At 46.0% G+C, this 27,277-nt stretch overlaps 1 protein-coding gene across 4 annotated transcripts in view; it reads left to right on the top strand.

Moving 5' to 3' along the window:
• Nucleotides 1-27,277, top strand: part of slc75a1 (solute carrier family 75 member 1) — a 56,766-nt gene that overhangs the window by 14,441 nt on the left and 15,048 nt on the right. For all 4 annotated transcript variants that reach the window (XM_043703801.2, XM_043703811.2, XM_087974484.1 and 1 more), the window contains 8 exons: nt 2,397-2,493; nt 2,851-2,954; nt 4,926-5,084; nt 5,886-6,074; nt 11,675-11,783; nt 13,594-13,705; nt 15,099-15,207; nt 17,637-17,727. In XM_043703801.2, the coding sequence (XP_043559736.1) occupies nt 2,397-2,493; nt 2,851-2,954; nt 4,926-5,084; nt 5,886-6,074; nt 11,675-11,783; nt 13,594-13,705; nt 15,099-15,207; nt 17,637-17,727 (970 nt within the window). The remainder of the gene's footprint in view (nt 1-2,396; nt 2,494-2,850; nt 2,955-4,925; nt 5,085-5,885; nt 6,075-11,674; nt 11,784-13,593; nt 13,706-15,098; nt 15,208-17,636; nt 17,728-27,277) is intronic.

Genomic DNA, 27,277 nt, shown 5'->3' on the forward strand with positions numbered 1-27,277 from the left:
AGGAAGTAAGACAGACTATTTGTTCAGAGCTAGATTCCACAAAAATGATACAAACCAGGGCAGACTGCTTTAATAATTGAGTGATTAATAATGAACAGGGCCTCAGGGACAAACACTAATCTATCTTTGAAATCACCATTGTAAAATAGCATTTTCGACCACCTTAGACTCAAATTAACTTCTCGTCTATAAACAAATCCTCCAAATGTGCAGCATTCCCTCAGTGGGTGATGGAGTCAAGCCAAAATTGGCTTTTATCCCATAACCTTCAGAAAGAGTTCAGTCAGTTAAGGAATCGAGATAGCACAGCTTGCCTTTAAAACCTAATTGAAGTCCTTTGGCCTATCCTGAATTCACAAAATATTACATATAGCCCTGCCAATGTCTGTGCAGTCTCTAAGAGTTTTGAGGCCTTCATGTTTGAGATTTTCTTCTGAGATTCCACTCCCCTCTCCTGCTGGCTGCTTTGACCTCATATGAAAGCCTGGGAGTGTTATGGAAATCTTGCCAGAAAGCAGCTGAGTCATATTCATGACCAGCTGGGGGTGGGGACAGACTCTGGGGAGAGAGATGAGTAAACTGTGTTTCTTGCCAAGGAAAAGCTGGGAGGTGTACAGCAGCTCCACAGCTACTCTGCGTTCCTCTGTTTTGTACGATGACCTTTGTGAAAGAGCTGAGCTGAGACTTCCTGGTACTCGCACCATGTCTGCTATTTGTTTGCGAGTGTGATGTTGATCAGATGGGGGGATGGCAATGTTGGGGAATGTATCTTATTTCAGACACCCACTTGCAGTTCAGCAGTACAGATACAGCAAGGCAGTTACTGAGGAGGCTTCTTTTCCAGGTTATTGAGGATATTCAGCCCCACAAGCCTTTTCTGTCCCATTTCTTTCTATTAAGGGTGATCTGTACACCGAGACAAGATTTACACATTTGATCTGGATCAACTGAAGGGGAGGCAATGGCCTATTGGTATTATAGCTGGACTATTAATCCAGAGACATGGATAATGCCCTGGGGTCCCAGGTTTGAATCCCGTCATAGCAGATGGTGAAATTTGAATTCACTTAAAGAAAGTCTGGAATTGAGAGTTTAATGATTAACCATGATTGTTGGAAAAACCCATCTGGTTCACTAATGTCCTTTAGGGGAGGAAATCTGCTGACCTTACCTGGTCTGGCCTACTCATGACTCCAGACTCACAGCAATGTGGTTGACTGTTAAACTGCTCTCTGTACAATAAATGCTGGCCTAGCCAGCAACATCCTCATCCCATGAATGAATAAAAAAAATCCTTATCTCGCACAAATCTATTAATTCCACATTGGAAGTTTCAATTGACTCCCCCCACCCCATAGTCAGAATGTTTGAGTTTCTTTGTGAAAAAAATTCCTGACCTCCATCTAACTCAAAAGTCCTCCTCATTCCAAAATCCTGTCACCTCGTGAAATACTTTGTCACAAAATACATAATCAGTCATTTTAACATTTTGAAGACTGAATTTAGATCACCCCTCACGCTTCAAATGTTTGGGGAATATGACCCAAGTTGATGCAAAACCATAATTTAACTCTTTAATTCTGGGTGTAAATTTGGGGGTATACATGTACCCCCTACAAGGCACACAATCTGTGCTGACAATCTGGTGGAGGGGGAGCACTCTTGAGGCAAGGATTCCTTTGTAGTGTTCAGTGGAGAACAGGAGAACTAGCCCTGTTGTCCTGGTTGATATTCAACCTTTACGAACATCACTGATCTGGTCATTATCACATCACTGATTGTGGGATCTTGTTGTGCATGCATTGACTACCATGTTACAATGGTGTCCAAACTTTCAGCCCTAAAGCACTGTGGGATGTGCTGAAGTTATGAAAGGCGACACATAAATGCACATTCTTCCTTCATCTGTGGATAACCTTGCCAAGCCAGTGTCTCAGCTTAGAAGACATTGTTACTGCTAATGGTATGTATTACTCAGCAAACTCCTGTGGAGTTGCACAACGTGCTTTAAGATCAAATTCATTTTCCAACTTGTATAGAGGGGCTGAGCTCAAACAGACAGGAGCACCCAAGCATAATTCAGTCATCATTCATAAGGCATTTTTTTTATTTTTAAATTAATGCTTAGGTTTTTTACTATTCATCATTAAATGGAAAATAATGGAGATGCAAGACTGAGGTTTTCAGCGCCACCACTGAGTGGAAGGTGTAACTACAATGTGACATGTTTACGTGGGCAGTTTCCATTACTAATGTGAGCAAAGGGAACAAGCCTTCAAAAACAAGGGACAAAAGTATGTCTTGCAACTTTTTTAACACAAAGTGCAATGCTGACTTAAGATTTTGAACAGATTATTCCTCGTTCTACTCTGACTCTCTGTGCCTTTTATCAACAGGATGGTATTTATCAATCCTTGCAGCATTCTGTGGCCTGGTTTGCTGATATGATCGGGGTTCCCAGTGTAAGAAAATATAACAGCGTCCTCTTTGGGGGTGAGAATATTTTACTCGGTTAAAGGAAGCAATGTTGTTTAATGAGTTATTGCATTGTAAACATGAATGTAGTGTAGCATAATGCGTGTACTTCACAGTGTGTATTCAGCTGTAACAGTTGTATATCACAATCCTGCAGGGAGTAATTTACTAAATGGATATTCACTTGACCTGAAATATGTTTGAGGCTTTGATATAGGATTGTTGGCATTAAAGCAGGTTGAAAAATATGTTGCTGGAAAAGTACAGCAGGTCAGGCAGCATCCAAGGAGCAGCAGAATCGACGTTTCGGGCATAAGCCCTTCTTCAGGTTGACTCACTGCTCATTGCTTTCCCTTTCTGTCTGTATCGATCCAGGGCTCATTGGATCCATGTTCTCTGTGCTGCAGTTCCTTGTGTCCCCTGTGACTGGTGCTGCCTCTGATCATTTTGGCCGACGACCGTTGATGATGCTGACCACGGTAGGTAGAGTCTGTGACATCGGAATCGAGCGCCCTGCTGGAGAAGAACTTGGTGCTTATAGACTGGAACTCTGGTCTCCTGCTGATCTGGGCTGTTGTGATATGGGAGGCTGGGGCAGCTCATTAGACAAGAACACCCTCTGAGTATCAGCTTAGTGTTCAGAGTGTGGAACTCTCACCTCCATTCAGTGGAACTGTTTGGAACGAGATGTTCTATTGATTTCCTGTGTGAAATGTGGCAATGGCAAGGGTGGCAATTGTTGCCCATCCCTAGTTGTCCGATTGGTTCTCGAGACCATTTCAGAGTCAACCACATGACAGTGGGCCTGGAGTCACATGTAGGCCAGACCGGGTAAGGAAGGCAGATTTCCTTTCCTGAAGAACATTAGTGAACCAGATTTGCACAGCAGTTGACAATACCTGGTCACATTAGGTCAGCTTTGTTCATTGAATTCCAGATTTCCTCAGCTGCCTGGCTGGGTTTCGATCCCATGTCCTGAGAATGTTAGGCTGGGTCTCTGGGTTACTACTCCAGTGGCATTGCCACTATGTCACCACCTCCCCAGATGTGAACCCCTACCTTTCTGGTTCAGAGGTGAGATTGCTATCATGGAATCAAGGTTCACTCCAAAGAATGTTTTTATATTTTCCTACTTGTCACTTTGATATATCCAGACCAGAGCCCCTTGCCATCGTATCAGGAGACAGAAAGGGAGGTCACCTTTCCCCAGTTTAACACCATTGATTGTAAAGTGCTTTATTTTTATTCATTCGTGGGATCTTGGCATCATTGGATGGGCCAGCATTCCTAATTGCCCTTTGGGAAAGTGGGGGTGAGCTGCCATCTTGAACCTCTGCAGTCCACCTGCTGTGGGTTGACCCGCTATGCCATGAGGGAGGGAATTCCCAGGATTTTGACCCAATGATACTGAAGCAACATATTTCCAAGTCAGGATGGTGAGTGGCTTGGAGGGGAACTTGCAGGTGGTGGTGTTCTCATGTACCTGCTGCCCTTGCCCTTCTAGATGGTCGTGTTCAATAGTTTAGAAAGTGCTGTCTAAGGAGACTTGGTGCATTTTCCAAGTGGCATAGACTGCTGCTGAGGGTCAGTGCTGGAGGGAATGAATGTTTAAGGTTACCTTTACTCTAGATTAGTTCACTTAATGTCTTTTATGGGGTTGCTACCCACTTTTATTTTACTTTTGATTCTGGAGAGACTGACATTTGTTTCCTGCCCATGGTTACCGTAAGAAAGAGATTGGTACAGCAGTGTCCTTGGCACCACTACGGTTCTACTGAATCACAGGAGCTTAGGCTCAGGTTTTACAGCATTGAAAGAAGCCATTCAGCCCATCTGGCTGTTTGAAAGAATAGAATCCCTACAGTGTGGGAATAGGTCCTTCAGCCCAGCAAGTCCTCACCGACCTTCTGAAGAGTAACCCACCCAGACCCGTTCTCCTACCCTATTACTCTACATTTACCACTGACTAATGCACTTCACCTGCACATCACTGAATATGATAGGCACTTTAGGTTAGCCAATTCACCTAAGCTGCACATTTATGGACTGTCGGAAGAAACCGGAGCACCCGGAGGAAACCTCTGCAGACACTGGGAGAATGTGCAAACTCCACCCAGACAGTTGCCCAAGTCTGGAATCAAACCCAGGTCCCTGTTGCTGTGAGGCAGCAGTGCTAACCACTGAGCCACCATGCCGTCCAAACTCACCTCACATGGTAAAAGAGTTCCTCACATGGACGATTCACCTCCAATAATCCCCTAACTTAGTGTTGACCCAGTAATGATGAAGGGCTGGAGGATTGTACCAAATGGGTGACCTGTGGGGGTGGCTGAAGTTGGTGTGTTTTCCCCATGTGTTTGCACAGAGGCAGAGGTTACCGAGTGGCCAACAAAAAAAATTGGGAATTTCTTTTCTCTAACGGTTCTGCTTTTGTGTTTCCCACTTGCCAGGCCGGGCTGATTGCTTCCTACGCTCTGTGGGCTCTCTCCCAGAACTTTGGGATTTTCCTCCTGTCTAGAATTGTTGGAGGGATTAGTAAAGGGAATGTCAGCCTGTCAACCGCCATCATTGCAGATCTCCCATCTCCACGGGCCCGCAGCAAGGGCATGGTAAGAGCTAATTTAGAAATAAGTTTCAACATGTGGATTGTTAAAAAGAGGCATAAAGTTGGTACTCTTCAGGAATAGAATGCAAGAAAACCAAATTCTGAAATGTATGAGCTATTTATACAGTAAGAGATAAGGGTGTTGATTGGTTGGCATGGTGATGCAACATTCATTGACAATCTGACAACTGATTAAATTCATCCATATCCTCTCCTCATGCTGTATAAATTGTTGTTTCCTTGCTAAAATTGTTTTTTTGATTTCAGTCCTGAGGAATGTGTGATGATAAACTTCACTGGCTGGGCCATCATTTATTGCCCGTCCTTAGTTGCTCCTTGAGAAGGTGGTGGTGAGGTGTCTCCTTGAATAGGGGCAGTCCGTGTGCTGTAGGTAGACCCACAATGCCCTTAGGGAATTCCAGGATTTTGATCCAAACCACAGATTTGCTAATGTGATGTTGATTGACTAATTTTTCCAGGGGTCTGGAAATGATGTAAGAAAATAACAAAATAGACCATTCAACCCCTCAAGGTGATCTGAATCAGGATCTTTGTCTTCCATCTGTGAGAAGAATTGGGGCCTCTGTTTAAATTTTCACTGACAGAACATCTGACAGTATAGCACTCCCTTAGTCCTGTTGTGAACTGTCAAATCTTGATTTCACACTGCAGAGTGGAATCGAACTTATAACACTCGCACTCAGAGGCCTGAATGCCATTACCGAGCTACACATTGGCTGCACAATGAATTGTCTGGCCTAATCCCTGGTAGTTACTGTTTCTGCCCTTCTCTCCCATTCTGCAGGCAATGATTGGTGTCGCGTTTTCACTCGGTTTCACGATTGGGCCTATGATTGGAGCATACTTTGCGTCAAGCACTGGAAAGGATGGCAGTTTCTTTTTGCAGACAGCACAGCTTGCCTTGGTATTTGCGGTGTCAGACCTGGTCTTCATCTTCCTCTTCCTCCCAGAGACCCTCCCCAGAGAGAAGCGGGTAAGGGAGAAGCTAGTCTTTCCTCTGCTTGGCCTTTGGCTACCAGCTCAGGGCGAGTGTGTGGGAGAGAGTGAGGGAATGTGGATCATGGCATAAACTGAGGGTGATGCACACATGTGAGAATGTGTAAATGTAAACGTGTGTGTCTGTCTTTTTGTGTGTGCCTGAGCATGTGTATGTGTCTGTGAATTGATGTGTGTGTGTTTTTTTCTGAGCGGGTGTATGTGTTTCTGAACGTGTATGTGTCTGTGTATTGGTGTGTATGTGTGTTTCTGAGTGTGTGTATGTGTTTCTGAGCATGTATGTGTCTGTGTATTGGTGTGTATGTGTGTTTCTGAGCATGTATGTGTCTATGTATTGGTGTGTATGTGTGTTTCTGAGTGTGTGTGTGCCTATGCCTATGTATTGGTTGTGTGTGTCTGTATTGGTGCGTGTGCGTGTGTGTGTATCTCAGTGTGTGTATGGGAGGGGTTGGGGGTTATCGGCGGTGGCAATATGGATGTGGGTGTTTGAATGGAAAGTTTTGGTCAAGTCAGCCACCTCGCGCTCTGTGTCCTGTGTGTATTTCCAATGGCTTTTCTCGCAGAGCTAGCTCTGACTCAGTGTGTGGCATATTCACCTCAGGATCAGGAGGTTGTGAATTCAAGTCACCTCTCTAGAGAATCGAGCACAAAATCCAGACAGACACAGGAGTGCTGCACTATCAGAGGTGCCCTCTAATAAATCAGGTGTTAAAATGAAGCCCAGTCTGCCACACAAAAGATCCCACGGTCTGACTTGGAAGAAGAGTGGGTGAGTCCTTCATGGTGTGTCAACCAACACTCCCCCCTCAACCAACATCACAGAGACCAGAAAGGGTGGGGTTTTCATACAATCTGGTTTGTTGTTTTACAACAGCAGCGACACTCCAGAAAGTGTTCATTAGCTGTAAAGTGCTTTGAGATCACGAAGAGTGCAAAATAACCCCAGCTCCTTTTCCTGATTGTTGTATAGGGAGAATTGGAAGAATATGTGCAGCTTTGGAAAGCTGGCTGCGATCTCTCATCAACTTGTTAAACGTTCCTGTACAATGCAAACAATTATTGCTCCATCCTCCATCAGATGTGTTACAGTTAGTTACCGAAGCCCTTATTCCACCATGTTTTCAGCAGTGTCGCAGTGACCCACTGTAACATGAATCACCACAATGCAGTGTTTGAAAACATTGCAATGTTTGTCAGTCTTCAGCAGAGTCTCATTCTGCCGGCGGGCATTCAGGTTTCCATTGACTGTTCACATTAACAAACTGTTTCACCCTGACTGTGTCTCAAACCTGGGACCCTCTTCAGTTTTCCTCAGTGAGCTTTGTTCTGGAGCGGCTTACCCATCATCTGAAGTTGATTTGCACACAGTAGTTACTGACAACATCCAAATGTTCTGAATCCTGCTCTCACAAGGCAGGAAATTCCCAAATTTCACAATAGTATCCCAGCTTGGAGCCATAACCAACCTTTCTGTATTCATTGCTGGATCAAAGCCCTAGAACTCATTTCCCAACAACCCTGTGGAAGAACCTTCTGGATACAGCTCCTCAGTAGTTTGAGAAAGCAGCTCACTTTTTTTTATTCACTTGCCGGACCTGGGCGTCACTGGCTGGGTCAGCACTTATTGACCACCATTAGTTAAGGAGGAGGTGGTGGGCTCCTTCTTGAACCGCTGCAGTCCATGTGCTGAAAGTAGACCCACAATGCCTTTAGGAAGGGAATTCCAGGATTTTGACTCAGGAGGTGAATTACTCACTGCAGTATTCCTAGCCTCTGACCTTCTCTTGTAGCCATTGTGTTGATGTGGTGAGTCCAGTTGAGTTTCTGATCAATGATAGCATCCAGGATAGTAGGATTCACCGATGGTAACACTGTTGAGTATCAAGTGGTTAGATGGTCTCTTACTGGTGTTGGTCATTGCCTGGCATTTGTGTAGCACAAATGTTACTTGCCACTTGTCAGCTCAAGCCTGGATACTGTCCAAGACTTGATGCATTTCACCATGGACTGCTTCAGTATCTGAGGAGTTGTAGATGTTCTTGAACATTGTGCAATCATTGGCAAACATCCCCATTTCTGACCTTATGGTGGAGGGAAGGTCATTGCTGAAACAGCTGAAGATGGTTTGGCCTAGGACACTATCCTGAGGAACTTCTGCAGACATGTCCTGGGTCTGAGATGAATGATCTCCAATAACTACAGCCATCTTCCTATGTGCCAGGTATGACTTCAATCTGTGGAGAGTTTTCCTCATTGATTCAGTTTTGTTCGGGTTCCTTGATGCCACACTTGGTCAAATGTGGCCTTGATGTCAAGGACTGTCACTCTCCCCTCCCCTCTGGAATTCAGCTCTTTTGTCCATGTTTGAACCAAGGCTGTAATGAGATCAGGAGCTGGATGGCTGTGGTGGAACACAAACTGGGCGTCGCTGAGCAGGTTATTGCTGAGCAGGTGCTGCTTGACAGCGCTGTTGATGACACCTTCCATCACTTTACTGATGATTGAGAGTAGATTTATAGGGTGGTTAATTGGTTGTGTTGGGTGTGTCCTGCTGTTTCACATACAAGACATACCTGGGCAATTTTCCACATTGTTGCCAGAGTTTTAACTGTACTGGAACAGCTTGGCTAGGGAGCAGCAAGTTCTGGAGCACAAGTCTTAAGCACTATGGCGGAATGTTGTCAGGCCATTGTAGTATCCTGTGCCTCCAAACGTTTCTTGATATCACGTGGTGTGAATTGAGTTGGCTGAAGAGTTGTATCTGTGATGCTGTGGACCACTGGAGGAGGCCAAGGTGGATCATCCACTCAGCACTTCTGGCTGAAGATTGCTGCAAATGCTTCAGCCTTATTTTTTGCACTAATGTGTTGGGCTGTTTCATCATTGAGGATGGGGATATTTGAGGAGCCTGCTCCTCCAGTGAGTTACTTATTGTCCACCACCATTCACAAATGGATGTGGCAGGACTGCAGAGATTAGATCTGATCCATTGGTTGTGGGATCGCTTAGCTCTGTCTATCACTTACTATTTACGCCGTTTGGCACACAAGTAGTCCTGTTTGGTGGCTTCACCAGGTTGGCACCGCATCTTCAGGTATGCCTACTGCTGCTTCTGGCATGCCCTCCTGCACTCTCCATTGAACCAGGGTTGATCCCCTGGCTTGATGGTAATGGTTGAGTGGGAAATATGCTGAGCATGAGATTACAGATTGTGCTGGAGTACAGTTCTGCTGCTGTAGATAGCCCACAGCACCTCATGAATGCCCAGTCTTGTGTTGCTAGATCAGTTTGAAGCTTGACCCATTTAGCACGGTGATAGTGCCACACAACACAATGGAGGTTGTTCTCAATGTGAAAGTGGGACCTCTGTCCACAAGGACTATCCAGTGGTCACTCTTACCGATACTGTCATGGACAAGTGCATCTGCAGATGGCAGATTGCTAAGGATGAGGTCAAATATGTTTTTGTCTCTTGTTGATTCCCACACCACCTTCCACAGGCCCAGTCTAGCAGCTATGTCCTTTAGGACCTGACCAGCTCGATCAGTAGTGCTGTGCTGAGCTGCTCTTGGTGGTGGACATTGTAGTCCCCCAAATTTTGTACCATTGCCATCCTCAGTGCTTCCTCCAAGTGTTGTTCAACATGGAAGAGTACCGATTCATCAGCTGAGGGAGGACGGTATGTGGTAATCAATAGGAGGTTTCCTTTCCCTTGAGACTCAATGGTGTCCAGAGTCAATGTTGAGGACTCCCAGAGCAATTGCTTCCTGACTGTGTCCCACTTTGATGCCACCTTTGCTGGGTTTCCCCTGCTGCTGGGACAGGACAGATACAAGGATGGTGATGGTGTGTCTGGAATAGTGTCTGTGAGGTATGATACCATGAGTATGACTATGTCAGGCTGTTGCTTGACTAGTCTGTGAGACAGCCCTCCCAATTTTGGCACTAGGGCCCAGATGTGTTAGTGAGGAAGACTCTGTAGGGTTGACAGAGCTGTTTCTGCCATTATCTTTTCCAGTATCTAGGTCAATGCCCAATGGTCTGTCCAGTTTCTTGAAACTTTGTAGCAACTGAGTGGCTATTTCAGAGGGCAATTATATTGCTGTGGATCTGGAATCACACAGAGATCAGACCAGGTAAGGATAGCAGATTTCCTTTCCCAAAGGACATTAGTGAACCAGATGGATTTTTCTAGCAATCCAGAGTGGATTCATGGTCATCATTTAATTCCAGACCTTTATTGAATACAAATTTTGCCATCTGCCGTGGCTGACCCCAAGTGGGTGATGCCTGGTTATCTCGTCAGTAACACCAACATCTCTGGGACAGACAGTTACTGAAAGACCCTCAGTCCCACAAAGGACGGGAAGAATTCCAAACAGGAGTTGAGCTGTTTTATCTCAGCCTCATAGTATGTGTCAGCAGGGTTTGAGGATTGGAGGTTCCCTGTGGTGCAGTTCGGATAATCCTAGGTTACATTCCCATCTCTGCTGTTGTTTATCTAATTGTCTATCCAGTGTCTTATTCACTGCCTAATGTCTCCACACAATTGCCCTAGTTAGAAGCATACCTGGCACATTGGAAGATGGTTTATGGTTTTGGAGGTCAGTCATCTCAGCTCCAGGACATCTCTGCAGGAGCTCTTCAGGTAGAGAAAGTGGACATTCTGCCCATCATGCCTACACCAGCTCTCCAAACAAGCATCATGGCTTGGTGCCACGGTCCTGCCTTTTCCCTGTAACCCAGTGCATTGAGTAACCATCCAGTGCCCTCTTGAAGGCCTCAGTTGAACTGCCTCTACCATGTTTCCAGGCAGAGCATTCCAGGCCCTCACTACTCACTAAATGAAAAAGCTTCTTTCTCGCATTATCCTTGCTTTTTTTTACAGTTCAGTGGTATGATCATAGGACTGTTAATCCAGAGAGGCTAAAATCAAGTAGGCAGAAGTGGGTACTGCAGATGCTGGAGTTTAGAGTCAAGGTTAGAGTGGTGTTGGGAAAGCACAGCAGGTCAGGCAGCATCCGAGGAGCAGAGAAATCGATGTTTTGGGCAAAAGCCCTTCAGAGACCCAGGTAATGTCTGGGGTCCTGGATTCAAATCCCACCATGGCAGATGGTGTAATTTGAATTCAGAAAAGACTCTGGGATTAGAATTCAGTGTAAATCTGGAATTTAAGAGTCTAATGATGACCATGAATCCATTGTCGATTGTCAGAAAAACCCATCTGGTTCACTAATGGCCTTTAGGGACGGAAACTGCCATCTTTACCTGGTTTGGCCTACATGTGACTCCAGTCCCACAGCAATGTGGTTTATTCTGAACTGCCCTCTGAGATGGGAAATAAATGCTGACTAAGTCACAACACCCTCATCCAGTCTGCCTTTCCTCTGTAACCCAGTGCATTGAATAACCATCTAGTTATTAAAAGCAAAACTTTGCTTTAAATCTGTGCCCTCTAGTTTTTTTCCTTTCTTCTACAATCTTTATGTGATAATTGCTGGATGATTTGATTGAAGGATGTGGGTTACTGATAGCAATAGGAAGTTTGTTATCCAGTTCTCTCTTTTTCTGACTCAGGTCACCTCCATCTCCTCCACGTTCCAGAATGCCATCGACCTCCTCAGCCCGGTGGCTCTGCTTAAGTTCTCTGCTGTCCAACAACGGACCGATTCTCCCTCTCCAGAAGGTGCGTGAATCTCCAGCCGAGGAATTCCCCGAGGAATTTCTTCCCATTTTGTTCTGCCTCCAGATCCCGCTTTTGGTGACCCACCTGTGTGCAAATAGGCTGCCCTGTCTCCTACGTTGCTTCAAAAGTGACGACGTTGATGAATCTATCTTCTTTGATTTCTTTGCTATCGTGTGACACCATGGAGCTTGTTCAGCTCTTCCTGCCCAGGAAGCCAGGGTCAGACGTAGCTGCAGCCCTGGTCAACCTCTGATCATCAGTGATAATGTGGAGTTTAGCTTGTTCCCCTGTTTCAGTCTGTCCCCTTCAATCACTCCAGCATATTCTGGCAAGTTGATTCCAGACAAAAAATTCCATACAGTGCTGAAGAGGCCCTTTGGCCCATTGAGTCTGTACTATCAAAGCTACACCAGCCCCACTTTTCAACATAAGACTTACAGCCTGAATTTTATGGCATTTCAAGTGGCTTTTCTAAGTACTTTATAAAGGTGTGAAGTTTCCTGCCTCAACTACTCTCCCAGGCAGATTTCCACCCCATTCTGGGAGAAAGAATTTCCCCAAATCACCTCTAACCCACCCACCTCTTACCTTTACAATTGCACCCCCTTATTATTGACCCTTTAATTAAGCGGCTCTCCTTACACCCCATGCAGGCCCTCAACCTTATAGACCTTTATTAGGTCCTCCCTCATCCTGTCTGCTCCAACGAAAACAGCTTATCCAGCCTGTGTTCATCGCTAAACCACTCCACCCCAGTCAACATCCTGGTCAACCTTCTCTGCACCCCCTCCAGTTCAATCACATCCTTCCTGTAGTGTGATGACAGAACTGCACACAGGACTCCAGCTGTGGCCTCAACAAAATCCTGTCGATCACCAACATGATCTCCCTGCTCTTATAATCTGTACCACAACTGATAAAATCAATTGTCCTGTGTGTCTCCTTACCCATCCTATTAACCTGTCCTGTTGCCTCAGGAATCTGTTGTCAGTCACACCAAGATCCCTCTGTTCCTCTGAGCTTCCTGTATTCCACCATGTGCATCTGACCGAAGAAGGAAAGGCCCATTTGTTGTACATCAGCTCCCACTCTGATTCAGAACTGGGCCTGATACTTTCCAGCTGTGTTTTATCCTGAATTGTTCATGTTTCTAGAGAACTAAAAGTCCAGTGACCTTTGCATTGTAGAGAGCATAGGAACAGGAGGAAATACTTCAGCCCCTCAAGCCTGTTTTCCCAAAGAACTGTCGCAGGAGCTCACTGAGGCTCTGACAGCACCTTCTAAACCCACCGCCTCTACCACCTGGATGGATAAGAACAACAGGCACATGGGAACACCACACCCAGTAAGTTCCTCTCCAAGACACGCACCATCCTGACTTGGAAGTTCATCTGTATTGTTGGGTCAAAATCCTGGAAGTCCTTCCCTAATAGCAAAGTGGGTCTACCTACAGCACACCGACTGCAGCAATTCAAGAAGGAAGCTCGCTATCACCTTCTCAAGGGGAAGTAGGGACAGGCAATAAATGTTGGCTCAGTCAGCAACACCTACATCTTATGTTTAAAGATCATTTCTGATTTGTACATCAGCACCATGTACCAATATCCATGAGTAGTCCTTGCAGTAATGTTCTGTTCTATTGAGTCACCGAATGATGACTTAGCAGGTAAATAATACTTATCCCTCTGGGTTATGTCAGAGTGGCTTCCTCTCACTTTCCCCTATGTGAGGAAAATGTGTGGGAAGACATCTGTCTAATGCCTGTTGCAGAGAGAAATGAACTTGCAATCTTTTTACTTATTTTTCCCAGGGATGCGGACATTGAAAGTTCTCGGACTGGTGTATTTCCTCTACCTGTTCTTGTTCTCAGGCCTGGAGTACACACTCAGTTTTCTCACTCACCAACGTTTCCATTTTAACAGGTAAGCAAGGATCCACTTGCAGCCATACCTCACGCACACCTTGATGCTAATGTTTGACCATTTAAATGATCAGAAAGCAAAAACATGAGATTTTTTTCAAGAAAAAGATTAAAGCTCAGCATTAAGATCACCAGATTTCAAGTTACAGGCCAAAAGGACCATGACTCTTGTTCAGCCATTTCTGATCCACACTGCATTTTGTTTTAAAATTTATCTAATCAATAGTCACTGGATACCTGTGAATTATTAATTTTTAAAAATTCTTTGACTGTGAACATCAATGGGAGGTCTATGTTTCCATCTGCACATGGCCTAAGAAAATAGCCATTTAGTAAAGTCACCGTAGTCCTAAAGGGCTGCTCTCTCATTAGAGACAGAGAGACAACTGGTGGTGGTTTAACGTGGGTCACCACATCTCAGGTGAGGGGAGAGGTTTAGACTTCCATGGTAACCTCAACTGGTTAGGGAATTGAACCCACGCTGTCAGCATTGCAAACCAGCTGGCCAGCTAACTGAGCTAACCGACCCCCAGCTGTTTAATACAAGTGATTGGCTCAAAGGATGGTGAGGAACAGCTACATTATTGAGAACTTGGAGTCACCAATTTATCAGATTGGGTACAGAAAGCAGTTTCCTTCCCTAAAGGGACTGAATGATATTTGAAAATCCAACAGCTTTAAGGTGACTTAAATTGATAGCAGGTTTTTTTTTATTTCCAAGCTTTTTCTTTGGAACTGAAAATCAAATTCTCGAACTGCTAGGACAGGATTAATGGCCTTTCTCCTACAGCAAGTAGAGAAGGCTTGGAACAGACTGCCTGAGAGTGGGACTGAGGCAGGTTAATCCACAACATTCAAACAGACTGTGAATTGTAAAGAGGGGAATGTGCAGGGAGAAGGTGGGGAAAAGACTATAAGGAAATGGTTCCTTTAGAGAACTAGTACAGGCATGTTGGGCCGAATAGCCTCCTTCGGCAACTGTAACACTCGGGATAGAGGTGACCCCTGTCCCACACCAATGCGATTGTGAATCTGTGGAATTCATTATCCCAGAGTGCACTGGATTCTGGGCCATTGAGTAAATTTAAGGGGGAGATGGACAGAGTTTTAATCACTAAAAGGTTGAAGAACTGTGGGGGCTGTGCTGAGATTAGCCGTGATCGTATTAAAGGGCAGAGGAGGCTGAATGGTCTACTCTTGTTCCTAGTCCTTATGTTCTTAACTCCCAATTGCCCTCCAAAACATAAACACTGACCTTGCCAGTGTCATGCACAGAATCTTTCAGTGCGTAGGGAGACCATTTATTTCATCATGTCTTTTTCTGCTGAGTAAATATATTCGCTACAATTTCTCTGACTGCCTTGCCATCTTTGCTCTTTATTTTTTTAAAACAGTATGCAACAAGGGAAGATGTTCTTCTTTGTGGGGATTACAATGGCATTGGTCCAGGGTGGATACGCTCGAAGAATCAAGCCTGGCGATGAGGTGAAAGCTGTGAAGAGGGTAGGTGATGGAGAGCCGGGCTCAGATCACTGGCCGTGGAGGACTGGTTTCAGGCAACTGTGCCTGTTCTTCCAGCTGCCTCCAAATGGTGGTCTTGGAAAAGTGTCAGCAGTTCTGGAAGGAGAGGTGGGAAGGGAGGGGTGAATGGTTTGTAAAAAAGGGCAGTAGGAGGATGGAGGTGAGAGGGAGGGAAGATGGAAAGCACGGGATGGAGGGAGAAGGTTGGGAATGGAAGTATTCCTCGCTTTTTTTCAAAGACAATACTGTCGATCTGAGGCAGGTCTGTGAGTATTGGCTGTAGACACTTGGTCAGAGTGTTTGTGGAGATTTATCAGAATGATCCCAGTGATGGGAGTTTTTAACCATGTTATTGTTCTTCTTGGAGCAAAGAAGATTCTGGGAAGTTATAAGGTGGACCAAAAAAAACTGTTTGCATTAGCTAAGGACCAGGGGACAGGGTAAAAATGAAGACTGCAAATGCTGGAAATCAGAGTCTAGATTAGAGTGCTGCTGGAAAAGCACAGCAGTTCAGGCAGCATCCGAGGAGCAGGAAAATCAACGTTTTGGGCAAAAGCCCTTCATCAGGAATACAGGCAGAGAGCCTGAAGCGTGGAGAGATAAGCTAGAGGAGGGTGGGGATGGGGATGGGGAGAAAGTAGCATAGAGTACAATAGGTGAGTGGGGGAGGGGATGTGGGGCTGGGGGCGGGAAGGATGGAGTGGATAGGTGGAAAAGATGATAGGCAGGTAGGACAAGTCATGGGGACAGTGCTGAGCTGGAAGTTTGGAACTAGGGTGAGGTGGGGGAAGGGGAAATGAGGAAACTGTTGAAGTCCACATTGATGCCCTGGGGTTGAAGTGTCCCGAGGCGGAAGATGAGGCGTTCTTCCTCCAGGCGTCTGGTGGTGTATCCGTTGCTCCCGATGCGGTCTCCTCTACATTGGGGAGATTGGACGCCTCCTAGCAGAGCACTCTAGGGAACATCTCTGAGACACCCGCACCAATCAACCACACCGCCCTGTGGCCCAACATTTCAACTCCCCTCCCACTCTGCCGAGGACATGGAGGTCCTGGGCCTCCTTCACCGCCGCTCCCTCACCACCAGATGCCTGGAGGAAGAACGCCTCATCTTCCGCCTCGGGACACTTCAACCCCAGGGCATCAATGTGGACTTCAACAGTTTCCTCATTTCCCCTTCTCCCACCTCACCCCAGTTCCAAACTTCCAGCTCAGCACTGGCCCCATGACTTGTCCTACCAGCCTATCATCTTTTCCACCTATCCACTCCACCCCTCCTACCCCCGACCTATCACCTTTATCCCCTCCCCCACTCACCTATTGTACTCTATGCTACTTTCTCCCCACCTCCACCCTCCTCTCACTTATCTCGCCACCCTTCAAGCTCTCTGCCTGTATTCCTGATGAAGGGCTTTTGCCTGAAACGACGATTTTACTGCTCCTCAGATGCTGCCTGAACTGCTGTGCTTTTCCAGCACCACGCTAATCTAGACTAAGGACCAGGGGACACCTGTTTAAGGTTTTGGCACGAGATGCAGGGAGAAACATCAGGATGACCATCTTTATGTAGTGAGGGAGGTGAGGGGAGAGGTGAGTGGAGGTCAGGGGAGAGGTTAGAGGTGGTCAGATGAGAGGAGGGGAGAGTTGAGGAGAGGAGGTGAGAGGAGAGGGGCAAGGGGAGAGTTGAGGAGAGGAGGGGAGGGGAGAGGGGCAAGGGGAGAGTTGAGAGGAGGGGAGAGGAGAGGTGAGACAAAGTGAGGGGAGAGGGTTATTGTAGAGGAGAGTGTCATAAGGAGATTGGACTGGCAAAGAGCAGGTAGGTGGGATCTCTGAGTTGTTGGGTGGACATATAACACAGGCTGGATGTGCCAAAATATCACCTCCTGTGCCATCGCGACCCTTTGATTGTGAGTCCGACACGATGTTTGTAACTCCTTTGTGCTCCACTCCCTGAATCACTGAAGAAATCAGAGAGAGTTGTCACTTCTTTGGGGCTGGAAACCAGCCCCCCCACTCCCTTTCATTTCTCCTCCCCTCCCCTCACCCCCTTTCCTCTCTTCTCCGTTCCCATCCCCTAACCTCCTCTCCTCAACTGGGGGTGGGTGGTGATTTAGGTCATCAGAGGGAGGGAAGTGAGAGGTTTTGGGGGCACAGGGTGCGGGTGGTATTACTGGTGGTGAGCCCACAGTAAAGCTTGGTGCTCCTGCTTGAGCAGCCAGGCCAGGTACACTAGTTAAATCCCTTATGGGCCTCAATCTGCCCAAAGGCAGAATGGCTATTAGACTTCTCCTGATAGGACTGTAGTCGACAGTTTGGCCAATGCTGGGGGAGAGCCGTAACATTCATCCCATTTAAGTGCTACCTCAGCAGTGAAAAAGTCTTAGTGTCTCACGAAATATAATTTCTCTTCAGGCAATTGCCCTGCTGATCCCAGCATTTCTTATCATTGGCTGGGCCAACACTGTACTTGTCCTGTACATCGGTCTTCTCTTCTACTCATTCGGTAAGTTATTAAAGTGAACACTGACCTGAATATCTTTGACACGATAAAACAGACTGAAGAGGTTCTGAGGACCAGCATCAAAACAGAATCTGAAGATTCTGGTGTGATTTCTGGTGTGTGACCAAACTCTTGCTTAAAAGGGGTGGGCTTTAATCGGTGCCTTAAAAAGAAGGAAAAGGAGTCAGAGAGGGAATTGCAGAGTCTGTCACCTAGACAACTGAAAGTACAGCCGTTAATAGAACAGAAGGTCGAATCTAGGAGAGCGGAGATGCCTCTGAAGGTGTAGGAGCTGACAGGGGTAAGGAATGACAAAGGGATTAGGATTCTAAAACTGAAGGCCGGGAGCTGGTGGAGGTCAGTGAGCAGAGCAGCTGGTGGATGGAGAAGATATGATGCGAATAAGGATACAGACAGCAGGCATTGAACAGCTGCAATTTACAGAGAAATAAAATCTTCTGCTTGATTATTTTAATCGGCTTCATTGTAAAACTTCAACCATTGCTCCATTTCTTAATCAGATATTTTAAAAAGGTCTCAAATAAATGAACAGAAGGTAATGAGAAGAGACGGGATAGTTTTGGGTCCAGACCATCAGAACTGTTGTCATCTAAGAAATGAATCTCGAGTTTCAATAGAGCTGGGAGTAGTTACATAATACAAAGTATCATCCTGCTGTCTTAGCCTGGCTAATATGTCCCACCTCTTCAAGAGTTATTGTCAGATGATCAGAGGATTAGATAGGTTGGACAGTGAGAGCCTTTTTCCTAGGATGGTGATGGCTAGCACAAGGGGATAGATTGAGGGGTGATAGATACAGGACAGATGTCAGAGGTAGGTCTTTTACTCCCGAGAGTAGTAGGGGAGTGGAATGCCCTGCCTACAACAGTAGTAGACTTGACAACTTTAAAGACATTTAAATGGTCATTGGATAAACGTATGAATGATAATGGAATAGTGTTGATTAGATGGGCTTCAGATTGGTTTCATGGGTTGGCTCAACATCGAGGGCCGAAGGGTCTGTACTGCGCTGGAATGTTCTATGTTCTCTGATTCATTGATGATAATTGGGTGACTTTCAATGCACCGTACTTCAGAACAGATCTCGTGTCCTTTATTAAATAAAAAAAGGACATGATTCACTGGGGAAAGTACAACAAAGTTTTATTAGACTGATCAGGGATTGGCTAGCTCAGTTGGCTGGATGGCTGGTTTATGACGCAGAGTGAACCCAGCAGCGCAGGTTCAATTCCTGCATCAGCTGAGGTTACCATGAGGACAGCATCTTCTCAACCTCTCCCCTTACCTGAGGCACAGTGACCTGCTGAGTTTTTCCATCGTTCCATTACAGGTAATTTTGAACAATCGCGTCAGAGATGTTATTACATGTTTGTGGAGCAGCTGGGACTTGAACCAGCCCTCCTGGTTCAGAGATAGCGACAAGAGTATGTGGTGCTGGAAAACCACAGCAGGTCAGGCAGCATCCGAGGAACAGGAAAATCAACGTTTCGGGCAAAAGCCTTTCATCAGGAATGAGGCTGGGAGCCTCAGGGGTGGAGAGATAAATGGGAGGGGGGTGGGGCTGGGGGGAAGGTAGCTGAGAATGCAATAGGTGGATGGGGGTGGTAGATCGGAGAGGAGGGTGGAGCGGATAGATGGGAAGGAAGAGGGACAGATGGGATGGGTCATGAGGGTGGTGCTGAGCTGGAAGGTTGGAACTGGGGTAAGGTGGGGGGGGGGGGGGGGGGGAAGGGGAAATGAGGAAACTGGGGAAGTCCACATTGATGCCCTGGGGTTAGAGGGTCCCGAGGTGGAAGGTGAGGCGTTCATCCTCCAGGCATCGGGTGGTGAGGGAGTGGTGATGGAGGAGGCCCAGGACCTGCATGTCTTCGGCAGAGTGGGAGGGGGAGTTTAAGTGTTCGGCCATGGGGCTGTGGGGTTGGTTGGTGTGAGTGAGGTAGGGACAATACCACTGCATTTGTGTGTGGAATGTGGAATTTGTGATCACAAGGGCTTGTGGACTGGATGCATTTAGGGGAAGATCGATCATTATTCCAATCTCCTTCAACAAATGGAAAAACACAGAGTTAATTCAGAAGGGTTGGAGGAGAATCCTGAGGAATATGAACACTGATTTGAAACTGTTGAGCCAATGGCCTGTTTTAAAATTGTAAATGTTTTGTAATAATTCAGAGATTACATGCAACATCACCTCAAACCCTGATTATTCTTCCCTGCTGTGAGAACTTGATGCCAATGTGGCAGATGTCTATAGACTGGAAATGCAGAGGTCCAGATTAATACTTTGGGGATATAGGCCTAAATCCCAGTGTGGAAGGTACTGGAATTTAAAATTCAAATCCTAAACCTGGAATGCAAAGCTGGTCTCAGTGTGAACCTGACATAGATGGTTATAAAAGCCCATCTTTCGGGAAGGAAACCCGTCGTTCTCACCGAGTCTGACCTGCGTGTGACCCATAGGAATGCGATGGACTGAAATCTGCCCTCTGAAATGGCAGCTACTCAGTTCATAGAATTATACAGATCTACAACATAGAGAAAAGCCCTTAGCTCCATCACATCCATGCCGGTCAAAGCAACTTCTTAACTAATCTAATCCCATTTTCCAGCAATCTGCCTGTTGCCTTGTATACCTTGACATCAAAAGTGTAAATCTAATGCTTCCTAAATGTTCTGAGCGTTTCTGCCTCTCCCACCCTTACAGGCAGAGAGTTCCTACAGGTGAAAACATTTTTCCTTACATCTCCTTTAAATCTGTGCCTCCTGATCATTGATCCTGCATCAAGGGGAAAAGTTTCTTCCTATCTACCCTGTCTATGCCCCTCATAATTTATAAATCTATCATAGAATCCCTGTGGTATGGAAGCAAGCCATTTGGCCCATCGAGTCCACACCGACCTTTAAAAGAGCATCCCACCCAGACCCATCGCCATACCCTATCCCTGTAACCCTGCATTCCTCATGGCTAACCCTGCATATCCCTGGACACTATAGGCAACTTAGCCTGGCCAATCAACCTAACTTGCACATCTTTGGACTAAATCCCTCTCCTCTGCCCTAAGGAATACAACCGCAGTCAATGCAATCTTCATAAAAGAAACTCTCCAGCCAGGGAAACATCCTGGTAAATCTTCTCCACATCCTCTCCAGTGCATTCATATCCCTCCTATAACGTGAATTGTGGAAGTGCACACAAGACTGTAGTTGTGGCCTAACCAACATTTTATACAGCTCCAGCATCACTTCCTTGCTCTTAAATTCTATGTCTCGATTAATGTTGTTATGTCTACCTTCTTGACCACTTCCTCCACCTGACCTAGTACCTTGAGGGACCAGTGTACATGCATACAAGGTCCCATTGATCTTCAACAAAAGAAAAACCCGAAGAACTACGGATGCTGTAAAACAGAAACAAAAATCAGAAATTGCTGGGAAAACTCAGGAGGTCTGCCAGCATCTGTAGAGAGAAAGCAGAGTTAATGTTTTGGTATAAATGTCCCTTCTTTGGAATGCACTGAAGGGTCACTGGACTCAAAAAGTTAACTGCTTTCTCCCCACAGATGCTGTCAGGACAGACCTGCTGAGTTGTCCCAGCAATTTCTGTTTTGACCTTCATCCTCGGTGCTTCAGAACTGGAAAAGGCATGTTCTGGATGCACAAGAAGTATGCCTCTTTTCCCATCATGACATTCAAAATTAGTTCTGGTCATATGTGTCTTGACAAACTAGAGCAACATTCAGAGCTCTGCATTTCTGTATTCTGGTCCCAAAGTTTACTGGTCAGGTCTCTGCTTAGAGCATTTAGCACAGTTCTGGTTGGCAAGGACCATGGAGTCCTACAGAAGACACTTACCAGACTGTTAATAGGAATGAGGAGCTACAGTTCTGTGGAGAGAGAAGATGGGTTTGAGCTCCCCCAGCAGAGAAGGCTGAGTGGAAGTTTAAGAGGGGTATTCAAAACTATGCGATCTTTGTAGAAGGTAGGGCAGTAAGGTGGCTCAGTGGTTAGCACTGTTACCTCACAGCGCCAGGGACCTGAGTTTGATTCTAGCCTCAGGCGAATGTCTGTGTGGAGTTTGCACATTCTCCCTGAGTCTGCCTGGGTTTCCTCCGGGTGCTCTGGTTTCCTCCCACTGTCCAAAGATGTGCAGGTTATGTGAATTGGCTATGCTGAAGTGCCCATACTGGTAGGTGTATTAGTCAGAGGGAAATGGGTCTGGGTGGGTTACTCTTCAGAGGGTCGGTGTGGACTTGTTGGGCCGAAAGGCCTGTTTCCACACTGTAGGGAATCTAATCTAATCTAATTGAGTTGGTTACCGGAGGATACAGATTTAACCTGGGAAAAGAATGCATGGGGAATTGAGAAGAAATTTCTTCATGCAGGAGATCATTCAATTCTAAAAAAGGGTGGTGGAATTGGATTTCGTAGCGATTTTGAAAAAGGTGATGGGTACACATATGACCAAAACTAATTTTGAATGTCATGATGGGAAAAGAGGCATGTGGCATTAACTTGGATAGCGTTTTCAAAATGGTTGGCATAGACAAGATGGGATGAATGGCCCACCACAGATTGGATGATAATTCTCCTGGAAAACTCAAAGGGCCTTTGGCCCTTGGGTAATTAAATGCTGCTCCCTGCTGGTCTTCTCTGGCATATTTTCATGAGCATATATTTTCCTATGAGAATACAGCAGGTCAGCAAACCGGAGGAGGTCATAGAACAATGTTGGGTATCCTACAACAAATCTAAAATGAATTTCTATATTTGTTTTAAGTGTGATTTGCTGTCTGAGTATCTTAATAGTATCAACATCCTGGAGGGTTACCGTTGATCAGAAATTGAACTGGACTAGCCATATAAATACAATGTCTGCAAGAGCAGGTCAGAGACTAGGAATTCTGCAGCAAGTAACTCCCCTCCTGACTCCCCAAAGCCTGTCCCCAAGGCACAAGTCAGGAATGTAATGGAATTCTTCCCACCTGCCTGGATGGGGTGCAGTTCCAACTAAACACAAGAGGCTTAACACCATCCAGGACAAAGCAACCCACTTGATTGGCACTAAATCGATAAACATTCACTTCTTCCACCACTGATGCTCGGTAACAAAGGTGTGAACTATCTACAAGACACACTGAAGAAATTCTCAATGCTTTTCAGACAGCATCTTCCAAACCCATGGCCACTTCCATTGAGAAGGACAAGGGCAGCCGATATGTGGCAACACCACCCCCCTGCATGTTCCCCTAACAAGCCACTCACCATTCTGACCAGGAAAGATAGAGCTGTTCTTTCACTGTCACTGGGTCAAAATCCTGGAATTCCCTCCCTAATAACATTCTGGTTCTACCTACAGCACGTGGACTGTAACGGTTCAAGAAGGCAGCTCACCACCGCCTACTCACGAGTAACTAGAGAACAGACCTTGGCCCAGCCAGTGATGCCCACATCCTAATAATGAACAAAATAAATATTTCGTGTAGAGAATGACCCTTCAGCTCATTGTGCCCAGTTTGTCCTAGTCCTCTGGTACTTTCTCTGGCAAACGATTCTTTTAATTTTCTTCCAGTTCCCTTCGGGAAGTTACCAATGAATCTCCTTCTACCATGCTTTCAGGCAGCACAATTCTGATCATGGATAACTAGCTGCTTAAAAAAAAGCATTTCTTCTCATTCCCCTTCTGGATAAATCCGACACTGAAATGTTGTCAGAAGTTTCTTGTTGCAGTCCTGCCTTGAAGAGAAGTGGCTGGAGGAAATGGGGAGGATTGCAGATTGATTAAAACTGTTATCCTGTGGATGATTAGTTCCATGCAGTTTTTTTTTATTCATTAGTGGGACTCGGGCATCGCTGGCTGGGCCAGCATTGATAGCCCATCCCCATTTGCCCTTGAGAAGGTGGTGATGAGCTGCCTTCTTGAATCGCTGCAGTCCACTTGCTGTGGGTTGACCCACAATGCTGGTAGGGAGGGAATTTCAGGATTTTATCTCAACCACTGAAGGAACGGTGATATATTTCCAAGTCGGGGGAATGAGTGGCTTGGAGGGGAACTTGCAGGTAGTGGTGTTCCCAAGTACCTGTTGCCCTTGTCCTTCTAGGTGGAAGTGGTCGTGGGTTTGGAAGGTGCTGTCTAAGGATATTTGGTGAATTTCTGCAGTGCAACTTATAGATAGCACACTGCTACTACTGACCGCTGATGATGGAGGGAGTGAATGTTTGTAGATGTGGTACCAATCAAGCGGGTTGCTTTGTCCTTGTAGATGGTGGATTGACTTTGGGGTGTCAGGAGGTGAGTTACTCACCGCAGTATCCCTAGTCTCTGACCTGATCTTGTAGCCACTGTGTTTATGTGGTGAGTCCAGTTGAGTTTCTGGTCAATGGTAACCCCAAGGATGTTGACAGTGGGCAATTCAGTGATGGTAATACCGTTGAATATCAAGAGGCAGTGGTTAGAGTTTCTCTCATTGGTGATGGTCATTGTCTGGCATTTGTGTGGCGTGAATGTTACTTGCCACTTGTTGGCCCAAGTCTGGATATTGTTCAGTTCTTGTTGCATTTGAGCATAGACTGCTTCAGTATCTGAGGAGTCGCGAATGGTGATGAACACTGTGCAATCATCGGCTAACATCCCTACTTCTGACCTTATGACAGAGGGAAGGTCATTGCTGAAGCAGTTGAAGATGGTTGGGCCTAGGACACCATCCTGAGGAAATCCTGCAGAGATGTCTTGGAGCTGAGATGACTGACCCTCCACAACCACAATTATCTTCCTTTGTGCCAGCGGAGTGTTTGCCCCCTGATACCCATTTATTCCAGTTTTGCCAGGGCTCCTTGATGGTATACTTGGTCAAATGCAGCCTTGATATTGAGGGCTGTCACTCTCCCCTCACCTCTTGAATTCAACTCTTTTGTTCATGTTTGAACCAAGGCTGTAATGAGGTCAGGAACTGAGTGACTCTGGTGAAACCCAAACTGGGCATCGCTGAGCAGGTTATTGCTCAGCAGGTGCTGCTTGATTGCCCTGTTGTTGACCCCTTCCATCATTTTACTGATGATGGAGATTGATTGGGCGGTAATTGGCCTGGGTGGATTTGTCCTGCTTTTTGTGTACAGGACAAACCTGGGTAATTTTCCACATTGCTGAAAATGTGTTGCTGGAAAAGCGCAGCAGGTCAGGCAGCATCTAAGGAACAGGAGAATCGACGTTTCGGGCATAAGCCCTTCTTCATTGTCCACATTTTCCACAATGTCGGGTAGATGCCAGTGTTGTAACTACTGGAAGAGCTTGGCTAGGGGAGTGGCAAGTTCTGCAGCACACGTCTTCAGTGCTATTGCCAGAATGTTATCAGGGCCCATTGCCTTTGCAGTATCCAGTGCCCCCAGCCGTTTCTTGATATCACAGAGTGAATTGAATTGGCTGAAGACTGGTATCTGTGATGCTGGGGACCACTGGACGAGCCCGTGGAGGATCAGCCACTCGGCACTTCTGATCGAAGATTGTTGCGAATGCATCAGCCTTATCTTTTGCACTGATGTGATGGGCTCCTGCATCATTGGGGATGGGGGTATTTGTGGAGCCTCCTCTTTTAGTGAGTTGTTTAATTGTCCAGCATCATTCACAATTGGATGTGGAAGGACTGCAGAGCTTAGATATGATTCATTGGTTGTGGGATCACTTAGCTCTGTCTATCACTTGCTGCTTATGCTGTTTGGTGGCTTCACCAGGTTTTCACCTCATTTTTAGGTATGCCTGATGCTGCTCCTGCATGCCCTTCTGCAGGGTTGATCCCCTGGCTTGATGATAATGGTTGAGTGGGGAATATGCCAGGCCATGAGGTTGCAGATTGTGCTGGAGTACAGGTTCTGCTGCTGTTGATATCCTAGAGCACTTCATGGATGCCCAGTCTTGAGCCACTAGATCAGCTTGAAGTCCCATTTATTACGGTGATAGTGCCACACAATACAATAGAGGTTATTCCCAATGTGAAGGCGGGACTTCATCTCCCAAGGACAGTGTGGTGGTCGCTTTGTTGTTATGGGTGACTTTAACTTCCTCAATATTGATTGGAATCTCCTTAGTGCACCTGGTCTGGATGGAGCCCTTTTTTACAGGTGTGTCTGGGAAGGATTCCTGACTCAATGTATAGATAGGCCGACTGGGAGGAGGCCATATTGGATTTGGTGCTTGGTAACGAGCCAGGCCAGGTGTCTGATCTCTCGGTGGGAGAGCATTTCGGTAACAGTGACTACAACTGCCAACCTTTATCATAGCCATAGAGAGGGATAGGAACAGATAGTATAGGAAGGGAATTGGGGGAGGGGAAATTATACTGCTATTAGACAGGAGCTGTGGAGTATAAATTGGGAACAACTGTTCTGCGGGAAATGGGCAAAACAGAATTGTGAAGGCTATTTTAGGACCACTTGTTGCAAGTGTTGGATAACTTTGTCCTATGGAGACAAGCAAAGAATGGTAAGGTGAAGGAGCCTTGGAAGGAGCTCCTTGTCAAAAGGAAGAAAGAAGCTTATTTAAGGTTGAGGAAGTAAGGATCTGGCACAGCTTTAGAGGATTATAGAGTAGCTAGAAAAGAACTCCACAATGGACTGAGGAGAGTCACAGAGTCACAGATGTACAGCATGGAAACAGACCCTTCAGTCCAACTCGTCCATGCCGACCAGATATCCTAAATAAATCTAAGCCCATATGTGAGCATTTGTTCCATATCCCTCTAAATCCTTCCTATTCATATACCCATTCAGATACCTTTTAAATGTTATAATTGTATCAGCCTCCACCACTTCCTTTGGCAGCTCATTTTATATAGGCATCACATTCTGCATGAAAAAGTTGCCCCCTTAGGTCGCTTTTAAATCTTTCCCCTTTCACCTTAGACCTATGCCTCTAGTTTTGGACTCCCTCATCCCAGGGAAAAAACCTTATCTATTTACTCTATCCACGCCCCTCATGTTTTTATAAACCTCAATAAGGTCACACCTCAGCCTCTGACATTCCAGGGAAAATAGTCTCAGCTTACTCAGTCTTTCCCTGTAGCTCAAACCTGGAACATCCTTGTAAATCTTTTCTGAACCCTTTCAAGTTTCACAACATTCTTACTATAGCAGGGAGATGAGAATTGCTTGCGGTGGTTGTTTTTCAGACGGGGGCATGAGACCAGCGGTGTGCCACAAGGTTTGGCGCTGGGTCCAATGCTTTTCGTCGTTTATATAAATGGAAGGTATGGTTAGTAAGTTTGCAGATGACACCAAAATTGGAGGTGTGGTGGGCAGAGAAGAAGGTTACCTCACAGTACAGCAGGATCTTGATCAGTTGGGCCAGTAGGCCGAGGGAGTTTAATTTAGATATATGTGAAGTTCCGCAGTTTGGAAAGGCAAATCAGGGCAGGATTTATACACTTAATGGTAAAGTCCTGGAAAGTGGTGCTGAATAAAGAGTCCTTGGGGTGCAGTTTCATAGTTCCTTGAAAGTGGAGTCGAGAACTAGGAGGGGTGACGAGAAAGCCGAGATGGGAAG

This window comes from Chiloscyllium plagiosum, unplaced genomic scaffold (genome assembly GCF_037043375.1).
Source record: "Chiloscyllium plagiosum isolate Xiang-an unplaced genomic scaffold, Cpla_swu_hap1 HiC_scaffold_2, whole genome shotgun sequence".
Taxonomy (NCBI): Eukaryota; Metazoa; Chordata; class Chondrichthyes; order Orectolobiformes; family Hemiscylliidae; genus Chiloscyllium; species Chiloscyllium plagiosum.